The sequence below is a fragment of the Schistocerca serialis genome, chromosome 5 (genome assembly GCF_023864345.2).
Source record: "Schistocerca serialis cubense isolate TAMUIC-IGC-003099 chromosome 5, iqSchSeri2.2, whole genome shotgun sequence".
NCBI lineage: Eukaryota > Metazoa > Arthropoda > Insecta > Orthoptera > Acrididae > Schistocerca > Schistocerca serialis.
In genome coordinates this window covers 609132049-609144264 of record NC_064642.1, presented here as the reverse complement: position 1 = coordinate 609144264, position 12216 = coordinate 609132049, and the positions used below count along the sequence as shown (strand labels likewise).

Genomic DNA, 12216 nt, shown 5'->3' with positions numbered 1-12216 from the left:
TAAAGTACACATGTGTGGACGTTTTTGAATGTACTCAAGAGAGTGGTATTACCATAGCAATTGTTTGTTGTGTTGTTAAAAGTAATAGTGAAAATGTTGGGCAAAATATACCCCTGTTTGTGAGAAGTGTGGCTATTTACCTACTAATGCAGTAGAGAGAACTTGTGGAAGCATTCCAGGAATCTTCACCGCAGTTGGATTGACAGGGGGGTGGCACGGAAGGATCCTGCCCACCAAACAACAACTCTGAGAAGAGAGGGTAAAGGTAATACTACTTTCATCTGGCGGTGTATTAGGGTCAGCAGAATATTACCCAGTTAAATTGGCCAGGGATCAACCTCCCACTAGTGCTGGTATAAGACCCACCACAAACCCTACAGATTATACATCAGCAGGAGAAGAGGGGAAAATACGCCCCAACCTAAATGTAAATAATGCATTTCTTCAAGTTAACTTCCATACGTTTTTGATATACATGTTTGTTACGAGTGTCACATTTGTTAGTCATTTTGTTCTTGCATTCTGTCACTCTGCATTGCCATCTACATTTCTTATTCACTGGTTCATCTTCGTTATTTGATCCACTGCTGATTACAGGAAATACATTTGTCACCTACTCTTCACATGTTCACACCTTAGTTATTTGCTGAGATTCAGCAGAAACTGTTTACTGCTGTTAACTGTCCCTGTAACTGTTCTTCAAGGCCCAACGAATTTCTTCCAGTGAAGTTGAATGCATTGAACACTTGTACTGACCATCTCCAAAAAGCTGCTTTCACTCATTATTTTCTAGTCACCTGGTCCAATATAGCTACTCTATATTTCATTCATTACAAAATTTTACAGTTTCTGGAAGACACATCAAATAGTTCTTTGTTTGTATACTTGATTTAAGAGTACTGAGGATGAGAACATTTTTGTTTTCACGCCTTGATAAGTAGAGGAGGTTGTACCTCCATGTTGCGTCACAGTAGTTTCATATGGTAGTGCTTTGAGATTCTTCTTGATTTTGTTACCTCTCTTCTTAAATTGTTTACTATATCCAACAGGCATTAGGCTTATACCCTTAGCTTTCTGTATTTTGGCCAGGTGAAAATCTGTTGTTACATTTCTTCTGTTCTAAGGAATGGTGTCCTTCTCTGGTTGACCATCTTTTCCCAAGGTTTAGAAATCCATTGAAGAGATATTTCACATTACATTTGTTGCTGAATTAATAAGTCTTACTAATCAAAGTGAAGTGCAAATCAACATCTCGCCTTAATGGGAAAGTTTTTCTGCGACTGTGAAATACAAAACAATTTTCAATTAAATGATTCCAAATTTTTGACACGAAAGCAAACTCTGTCTGCTTGAGTCTTCTTGACCTTTCTACCTTGATATCAGAGCATAAAAATTCAATATGTCTCTAAATTTAATTCTTGACATTGTATCACAAAAGAACTGTGGGTCGTCAGTTTTCAGTTGACAAGTTATCAATTTTGAACCTATAGCACAAGAAAGGCACACCCATACGAAAATGTACTGATTGCATACTCCAAGTTTTTATGGGTTTCTGTCTTTGTGCACAGTGTTATATGTTCTAGCACTGTGTCATTTATGAACTGCTACTAAGAACTAGTACTGCTGTGAATTTTGATGTTTCTGTCTGAAAGTGTCTTTGGTCCTGCTGTATAGTGTACTACATTTTGCTTTTGTAGTCTCCCAGATGCATTCAAGATATGGCCAGAAACATTCAATTCTATCCATTCTTTCCTGAATTCTGAACAGTTCGCAAAAAAATGGTGAAGGTAACTAACACTTACCTCTTCCTCTTCCTGTCACCCTCTGTTGAATAAAATACTATCTCTTCCTAATTGACATCCTGGTTTTGATGGGGAAGTTTATTTTTCTACTGTAGCAGTCACTGATGTAACTTCTATGGACACATCACAACAACTTTCACTTAGTTCTGAACTGTCTGGAATATAGTCATAGTAATAGCTCCTAATTATCTTTCAATTTTTCTACCTCTGAACTATTGTTCTGAAACTCAATGCAGGTCTCAAGTGACATAACTGCATAAAGAAATATTAAGCAATCAAAATGCTTGCTGCTGTATTTGTAAGTATACAGCAAGAGATAAAAGCAATGAGTATACATACAGGTTTATAATTTTTACAGTGGGGTTACTGGGGGAAGGAAACAATAGCCACAAACATTTGAAGTATAACATAAAAATATTGTGATTACAGGTAGACAAAATTTCAGAATGGTCAGTTTGTCTGGTTCTAGTGTTAACACAGTAAAATGAGACTCCATGGTTTTATAAATAGTTGGATACTTAGTTAACTTCATGTTAGATATCATTTGTGCAGTTTCTAAAGTAATACCATAGAAACAGTCAGCGTGCAAGCCACGTATACAGACTTTATTTATTGCAAATTGCTTACTGATACCTAGCTACAGATTAAGCAAAATCATTTTAAAGCATACTTTAATAACGTCATTGTCATCATCACCATCACCATCACCACCACATAACCACCACCACCACCACCACCACCACCACCACCCATTTGAAATTCACTTGTAGTCTTGTAAGTAATAAATAATTTGAATGAAACATTTTAAAAGTCTCTTTGTGCTTTTACATATGGGGCAATAAATAACTTATATTTTACTTAATATTTAAATTATAACAAGTCATCACATACCTCCAAACTTATTTTGCAGGAACACTACTCCCATGTCTGTTGGAATGCAGTCGAAACCACAGGCATTAATAATGAAGACACCTTTCTCTTCTGCCAATGTGTTGTAGCTGAGCATAAGTTTTTGGATGTACTGTACCAAAAAGAGAACAGAATTTTCCTTGAAAACTAAGTTCCCAAGATTATAATGTTTAGAAGTAATGCAAAAGTTACTTGCCTGAATTTCACCAGTAACATCAACTTGATGAGCACCACTCTCTATACATGCTTTTACTACTGGCTCACCATACAATCTATAAGGACCAACACAGTTCACAACAACACGAGCTCTTGAGGCCATATGAAGCAGTGAGTCAAAATTCTGCAGGTCTGCCTCTATAATTGGTATGTATGACAAATCTTCCCCTAAAACAAAAGTCACAATAAACTGAAAGGTAGAGGTCGTAACAGGTGTAAAATCACCTATTTATAAATGTTCTCCACAAGCCCAGTGTGTTTTTAGTGAAGTAGTTATCCATACAAAACAATATAAAACTGAAACAGAATTTTTGGCTGTGCCTTACCTTCAGCAGTACTACCGAGAGACTTGTGTAAAAGTACAAGCACTATTCTAATTGTCAGAACTAATAGTCCCTTTGTCAAAAATATTAGTAAGATCATTGTCCTCTATTTTACCTTCCTCTCCTCCTATTGTTCTCTCCTTCTTAATGAATGAACTAATAGTTTCAACAGTTGGGATAGTGTACGTAGTTTTGTCTCTCTCTCTCTCTCTCTCTGCAATACTGAAATTTCACTTCATGAATGTAAGTACTGGCCACCAATTCTGTCTTATAGTTTTAGTTTCCTTGCGAGGTTTGTTCTCTCTCTCTCCCTCTCTCTCTCTCTCTCTCTCTCTCTCTCTCTCTCTCTCTCTCTCTCTCTCTTTCCTTTTTGATACAGTTAGCCATACATTCAATCATACATGTTCCACAGACTTGTCATCAAGAAGTGCCTTTGGCTATGTGGAATAAGTCACACTGTTGGAGTGTTATGTATGAATGTTTTTAATATGTCGTGTTCCATTCCATACATGAAATGTCGTTCTGCTAATATGTATGCGAACTTTTATCTTACAGGTATTCTGCAGTCACCATTCCTGAAATTATTTGATGTAAGGGACCTGCTATGCGGTGCTACTAGACTTCATCACCTTTTTCTGTGAGTGGGTGCTGAAAGAGAGCTCTGATCTATTTAAGATGCTAAAATAACATAATCAGTTTTGCGATAGCCTTTCTGCATTATACTCACAATGTTTCCGTAGTACAGTATCATTTACAACAGTGGGCAATAGAGATGTCTCATTACTTGCAGTGCACAAGAGATTATAATATGTACTGCTGTACTGATTTAACATTTCGGAATGACTGTTCTCCTCTATCATCTACAACTGTTCTGGGAATGACATTATTGCCTGTGCCCTTGTCTCTGTGGTTTCCAAGGCAACTGGAAGCTGCAAGGCCAACGACAATCACGCCTCTGCAGCAGGTGAAGAATTAAACTTGCTGTTGAGTCTTGATGTTTTGAGCCGATATCGGTTGCACCAAATCTGTATGTATGGCAAGTCAGAGTGCACACAGCAGGACATTCCACACTTAACAAGAAGTGTTGTCATTGTTGTAAACTGAGAACCTGCAACTTGTTGGGTAATAATTATAGAATAATAAGCTATTGGAGGTAAACTTATAAAAAACACAATTATGTCTGTTTTAATTTTTTATGCCCTGAATATGTATCATTAAATGAGTCATCTTCAGTGTGTACACTTTATTCTGTGCCAGGTGTGGTAAAATGCTTGAAGATCAACACTACAAAGTTGGCAGAAGGTCTTTGCCTGGCCAGAGTGTGGACAGAGGATGTGTTGTCTTCGATGAATGGTGTGTGTGTGTGGCCAATGGAAAAGGGAGTTCTTTCTGGAGCCAACTCGTGATAATTGTGAACTGGGGCATTGTATCTGTCCCGTGGCCCGTAACGTGAAGATTTGAACATTTGCACTGTAGGGTGTCTGTCTATTGCTTGTGAAGGTTGCTGAAGCTGCATCAAAGTTTGTGCTGCTCTGTATGATTATTATTATTATTATTATTATTATTATTATTATTATTTGGGTTGAGGGGCACTCAACATCATGGTCATCAGCACCCTAATGAAAAGTCAGCATGCAAATCTCAAGGGTGGGGACAAAGGCTGTCCCCATATGCGGAGTAGTTCATAATGTATTACAGGCTGCTGCCCTTCCCCACCAATTTAGGGATATTGTATTGTATTGTATTTATTGGTCCAGTAAATCTTACATGTACAGTACAGCACATCAGATATTGGACAGGTCAAAGTATATCTTACAATTAAAACACTTTAGAAACTAGAAAATTATGTTCACAAAATTTTACAGCACTTCATATACTGGGCAAGTCAATGTGTAAGTTATAATTAAACCACATTAGAAACTTGAAGTTTACAACTGAATACATGTATAAGCCAATATTAACGATTAAAGTATTTGCATGATCCTCTCTTAAGCTCTAAGGATGTTTGAGGAACTCTTCTACACTATGAACTGACATGTACACTAGAGAATTACATTCACAGAATTTTACTTCATATACTGGGCAAGTCGCTATACAACTTATACTTGAACCCCATTATAAACTTGAGAATTACATCTGAATGTATTTATAGGCCAATATTAACGGTTACAGTATTTGCATAATCATCACTTAGACTCTCGAGGATTTTGGAGGAACTCTTCCACACTATAAAAGCAATGTGTCAACAGATATTCTTTTAATGCTGCTTTAAAATTTTTTACATCTGTCATTACTTTAATTTCTCTTGGCAATTTATTGTAGATAATTTTTCCATGGTGTAAAGTTCCTTTTTGGCACAAACTGGTTTTTGTATGGAGTACATGAAAGTCAGTTTTCTGTCTTGTATTATGATGATGAACATTTTCATTTTTGGGGAGGATACTAGGATTTGTTATTGTATATTTCTTTATAAACATTGCACTTTCAAATAGGAAAATACATGGAAGGGGAAGAATCCCCATCCTATTAAATAATGGTCTACATGGTTTGTTCCTTTTTATTCCAGCCATGATTCTCACTATTCTTTTTTGCATCCTGAATAGTTTTAGGCAGGATGGCGAGTTACCCCAAAAAGTGATCCCATATTTTAGGACAGAATGTATATTAGAATAGTAAACTGTCATTAGACAGTCCTTATGACAGCAGTTTTCTAGCACTCTTATTAAATAACACATGGTACTTAGCTTCTTTAATATGTTGTCAATGTGAGTTTCCCATCTAAGATTATCCTGTAGCCAGATCCCCAGAAATTTTGTATTAGGCACACTTGCAATATCTGTGTCTGACATCTGAATTCTTATATCCTCTTCAATGTTTCTCTTGATATTATGAAAATTTAATGCTACTGTTTTGCTTTTATTTATTATTAGTTTGTTTTGGTTGAACCAGTTTACAACATTTGTTAATGCCTCAGACAGTCTTGTCTGTAGTATCTCTGCAGTCTTCCCGCTGACTAATATGCTTGTGTCATCTGCAAACTGGATAGTGCTATGGTACTGGTTGGCTGATGTTAGGTCATTTATATATATTAAAAATAGGATGGGGCCAAGTACCGAGCCCTGCGGTACTCCATATTTTACTGCTTTATAATCAGAATAATGTCTTGTTGATTTATTTTCTTTGTGAAAATGTATTTCTACTACTTGCTTGCGGTCAGTAAGATATGATCTAAGCCAGCTGTTAGGCATACCTCTGATACCAATTCTTTCAAGCTTCTGCAGCAATAGAGTGTGGTCTATGATGTCAAAAGCCTTAGACAGATCAAGGCATATGCCAGTTACTTTTTGTCCACTATCAATTTTTTCAAGTACTTCACCCAGAAATTCATATATTGCTGTTTCTGTTGATCGGCCTTTCCGGAAGCCATGTTGGGTTGTGGATAATATTTTGCACTTTTCTAGAAAATCTAGCAACCTCTTATGAAAAATTTTTTCTAGTATTTTAGAAAATGTAGATAGTAAGGCAATAGGTCTATAATTGGCTATGTCCTCTTTCTTACCCTTTTTGAACAGTGGTTTTAGTTTCACTGTCTTTAAGCAGGAAGGAAAGACTCCATTTGTTAATGAACTGTTGAAAATGTGGGCTAATGGTATTGCAATGAGGTCCCCCACATTTTTAATGACATAATCTGGAATCTCATCCACACCTGTTGAAAATTTTGTTTTTAACTCTCTTATTGATAGTATAATTTCCTTAGGGTTGGTTGGAGTAAGAAATAGGGAGTTGCAGTTTCTATTTTGATTGGATGGTGTTGTAGCAGGATTTTTATTTGAAGATTTTATGTCAGATAGTAATTTTTCACTAATATTTGCAAAGTATGTATTAAAAGCATTGGCTACTTCTTCTGGATTTGTAATTTTTTTGCCATCTTGGATTACCTGGAGATTTACATTTTGGGAGGCCTCGTTTCCTACTTGTTCTCTGACTATCTTCCACATGGCTTTCATTTTGTTCCTGGCCATTTTTATATGGTGATCATTTGTTGTTTTTTTAGATTCTTTTATGACTTTGTGAAGCACTCTCTTATAATTCTTGAAATGCACCAGAAATTCTTCTGTAACATTTTGTGTTTTTGAGAGTTCATAAAGTCTCCTCTTTTCAGCACATGATATTTTAATGCCTTTCGTCAGCCATGTAACATTTCTTTTTTTAGTTTTTAATGTTTGGTTTTTAACTGGAAAAGAAATATTGAAATAATGGGAGAATATTTCCATGAACATGTCAAACTTTTTACATGTGTCCTCATAGTTGTCTATATCATTCCATGTTTCTTTTTTCAGTAAGTGCCTGAAGTGTTCTAGGTTGTGCTTGCTAAAATTTCTACCTTTTTTTGTCATTTGTTGTTCAGTATTTCCTGCAGTGTCTACTGGAAATTCAATAAACTGTGCATAATGATCACTGAAACCTGTATTCATATTTCCAGATTTGTATAAATATTTATCTGTATTTATTAGTATCTGATCTATAGCACTGCTTGACGATTTGGTGACTCTGGTGGGGGATTTGATAGTTGTATGTATGTTGTAGGTTTTTAATAAGGCCTCAAGGTTTAATCTGTCTTTTGAGTTCTTGTTGAAATCTATATTAAAATCACCACATATGATGGTTGTTTTACTAACTATTTTTATACTGTTAAGTGCCTTCTCAAGATTTTCAACGAAAGTAGTTACATTTCCATCTGGGCTTCTATATATGCAAATAACAATTATATTTAAATTTGTCAGTTCTGTAGCAGAAATTTCGAAGTTTTGCTCTTCCCCTAGCTGGTTAGTGAACTTCAAATTTTCGTGTTTGACGTCCTCTCTAACATATATGCATGTTCCTCCATGCATGGAGGTTTTCCTACAAAAAAAAGATGAAAGGGTAAAGCCCTCTATCCTTGTGTGATGTAACGTATTTTCGGATAACCAGTGCTCACTAACACATATAACAGACACTTCTTTTAGTTCATCTGATAACAATATTTCTATCTCACTAACTTTATTTGATAAGGATTGTACATTTTGGTGCAGGAGCATAAATTTCGACGATGACTTATTTACTAGGTTGTTTTGGCCTACCTTATGTTCGACAGCTGCACATGACATATCATTTTTAACACTTTTACAATTGAAGTTTTCTTTCCAGAGCGATGTTTTAGAAGATGAAATCAACATTTCTCTGGAATCACTTGCCATAAAAAACGTTGTGGTGCTTTCCTGTTTCGTGTTGGGCGAGTTGACTTGTAGTGTGATGGCGTTTCTGCTGTAATTTTTGGAGTTGTAATTTGAGGAACCGCAACCAGGCTAGATGGGGATCCTCTTCTTGCCGCTTCAACACTTCCTGAAGCCATTGGAGTAATATTCTCTTCATTTGAAATTGGTGATTCCGTTGCTGCTGCTGCTGCAATTGGAGGCTGCACTAAGCCTGGCTGATTTCGGTTTAATTGTTCCATGATTGCATCGCACAGTGCTACTTTCCCTTTCTTGTTTCTGTGCAATCCATGGGTAGTGAAATTCTCTCTTTTTTGACTGTCTGCATTAATATATGTCACATTGCTGAAGAGCTTGCATATTTTCTCGAACTTTCGGTTAGTTGCTTCGATTTCTGCATTCACACACGATGTTTTGATGAGATCATGTCTCATAGGGATGCTTATTACGAAAACTTTCATGTCCATAACTTTTGCCAATGTTTCCCTTAAAGATCGCAAAGCGAATTTTGCCTCGTTCTTGTAGACATCGTTTGCGCCAGCTAAAATAATGCAAGAGTTACAACTTCCATGGTTACTGTGTGTGTCAATATGCTGAGTAACTTCTCGCAGTGGAGCACCTGGCTTCACAAATCCAATAACACTTTCATTTATTAGTTTTTCGTTCATGATCTTTGCCAGTCCTTTTCCATGACTATCAGAAAATAAATAAATAATGCCAGCATCTTGTTTTTTACGTTGACTGTTTTCGTTTGTTGTTTTCGGTTCCGAAACTTTCGTTTGTATATCTGCTTCACTTTGTATGTTCGTTTTTTCTGATAGCACACTGAATCTGTTTTTGCACACGATATTAGAATCAGTCAATAACTTTCTTTGAGAATTTGACAGTTTACTTTTCACTACCGGTATGTTTGGAAGTTCGCGATTTCGAGGAAAGTTTGATCTGTTTTCATGCTTTTCCGCTACCATGCTATAGTTGTTTGTTTGCACACGTTTTTGTTTACTTTCAGTTCCTTGCAACAGTTTTTCTTCAGATGGCTGTATTTCATGATTTACTACACTCGATTTTTGCACACTGTTTTTTTGTATTAAAGTTACACTGCTTCTTTGAGATTTATCTTGCTGGATAGAGTTTTCTTCGGTCACTGATTCCCATTTTCCTGTGGAGGCCGTGTCTTCTTGCTTCCCGTATTTTCCCGATTGAAGTTCTTTTATATCCTGTTTTAGAGTACCGATTATGAATTGTAGACTTTTTATACGTTCATTTAGCTTTGATATCTCGTCCTTACAACTCATACACGATTTCTTTTTTCCATCGAATTTTACTTTTTTTTGCGGAGATACAGGCCTAATAGTGCCCAAAATGCCACCACCCTTGTAACACTGGAATTGATATCTGTGAGGATGGTGGGCAGATCTCCAGTGAGACTGAAGGCTTCCCTAATACCAGTATACAGCATAAACACAGGCACAATATGCTGAACTGAAAGCGGCATGCCACAAACTTCACAGACTGGTGGATCTTCCCACCAGAGGAGGAAGCCATGTGTTAAAGGACTATGTCCAATACGCAGTCTGGTAAGCAGAACCTCCTTCCAGCAGCAAGGCTGACACAAAGTCCACCACACCTTTGTTGTTGTTTTGAGCAACCACAGTTTGTTGTCTGTCACCTGAAACCATTCAGTCACCCACTGGTGCAAGATGCATCTGTCACAAAATGAGATGAAGGCGTGCGATGGGATGTGACACTGATGGGCAGCACCATCCCAACATGCTTCCTTGGTGGCTAAGTCAGCCATGTCATTGCCCTGTATCCCAATGTGGCCTGGTTTCCAGTAAAAGATCACCTCCTTGCCATGGTGTTGCAGCCACTGCAAAGAGTCATGGATGAGTTGAATCAGCGGGTCTACTAGACACATTTGTGAAGTGCTTGCAGTGCACTAAGAGAGTCTGAACAGACAAGAAACCTTGTATGGTGATGTCTGTGAACCCTCTCTAGGGCCATCAGAATGCCATATAAATCCACATCATAATTGTAAATTGCTCTGGAAGGTGCACTTTAAAAACCCTATCAGGGAAAACAGCAGAGCAACTGAGAGCATTCTCTTGCTGGTCTCCATCTGTATATACAATGATAAAACTGTGGCAAGTACTTAATATGGATGAAAACAAGGTTGTAAAAATTAAAATCTGGAGTACAAGTTTTCATGTACTGTGTCAAGCTTAAATCACTCCAGGTCTCTGGAGATGCCAAGGTGTCAATGCATTCCATTCCTAGCTGTGTATTTCGATGCCTGATAGATCCAGATCCTTGAGACAGTCCGTAGCATGTATACCAAATGGCTTGGTCACATGGAGCCGATTCCAGAACAGCCATTCAAAAATTGGTTGGACCACTGAAATAAATATCAATAACTGAGGTGGCGCTGAGATTTTCAGTGCCTATCCTGCCAAAAGGATACATCGCCGAATCCAGAGTGGTGGTTCACCAGCCTCTGCACACAGGCTCTGAAATGGGCTGGTCTGAAAGGCTCCAGTCAATATCTGAATGCTCTCATGGTGGATAACTTCTAACATCTTGAGGTAGGAAGGGTGAGCTAATTCACAGACCATGCTGCAATAATCTAAGCGTGATCGAACAAATGCCATCCAAAACTGCAGGAGGCAGGACTTGTCAGCTCCCCATGCTTTTTTGCTAAGGTATTTCAAAATATTCAATGACTGAAAGCCCTTTGTTTGTAGGTCCTTCGGGTGTGGGAGCCAAGTCAGTTTTGAGTCAAATAATAAAAACAAAAAGCCTCGATCATCGTAAGATTGGAGGAAGAGTAGAAGATTGCAAAGTCCTCCACAAACAAAGAGCATTTGACAGAGTTCCTGACTGCAGAGGAAATGACACTGACAGCAGTGGCAAACAATGTGACACTGAGGACACTGCTCTGGGGGACCCCATTCTCCTGCACATAGCAGTCAGACATGGTATCACCAATGTGATATCGAAAATGCCATATCTCAAGAAAGGATTGGATAAAAAGTGGCAGACATCCACATAGTTCCCCATTTATGAGGTTGGCAAAGGATGTTTTATCTCCAAGTAGTGTCATATGCTTTTTTGAGGTCAAAAAACATACAAACCAAATGGTTTCAGCATAAGAAGGACTCCTGTATTGCCATCTCCAGTAGAACTAAGTTGTAAAGGATGGAATGGTAGTGCCTGAAACCGCACTGGGAGCAGCTCAGGTGACCTCGGGATTCGAGCAGCCAGACGAGGTGGCAGTTGACCATGTGTTCAATAATCTTACCCATACAACTGGTAAGGGTGACACTCTGGTAACTATTAGGGTTGCTATGGTCTTCGCCTGGTTCCCAGAATGGAATTAATATTGTCTCCTTCCAAGTCTTGGGGTATTGTCCATCAAACCAGATCTGATTGAAACACGAGAGGAGCTGTCCTTCGCTTCAGGGCACAGATGACAAAGCATGGCATAATGGATTTCATCAGGTCATGGAGCAGTGTCTCTGGCTGCAGACAAAGCTGATTCCAGTTCCCACATGGAGAACAGAAGGTTGTGGAGTACTTCATTATGCAAGAAGAAATTGAGCTCCCTCATCTCTGCAGTCCTACAGAACACCTGTCAAGCAGGAGCTTGTCTGGATTATGTAGTAACAGTAAAGAAGTGTTCAGCTAAAACCTGAGCGTGTCTCCTGGCATTTCTAC

General features: G+C 37.9%; 1 protein-coding gene across 3 annotated transcripts in view; it reads right to left on the bottom strand.

The window, feature by feature from the left end:
- The window catches only part of LOC126480782 (saccharopine dehydrogenase-like oxidoreductase), a 136059-nt gene that overhangs the window by 47848 nt on the left and 75995 nt on the right, over positions 1–12216 (bottom strand). For all 3 annotated transcript variants that reach the window (XM_050104090.1, XM_050104091.1, XM_050104092.1), the window contains exons 3-4: positions 2908–3095; positions 2694–2823 (exon numbers count right to left, since the gene is read on the bottom strand). In XM_050104090.1, coding sequence (XP_049960047.1) covers positions 2694–2823; positions 2908–3095 — 318 coding nt within the window. The remainder of the gene's footprint in view (positions 1–2693; positions 2824–2907; positions 3096–12216) is intronic.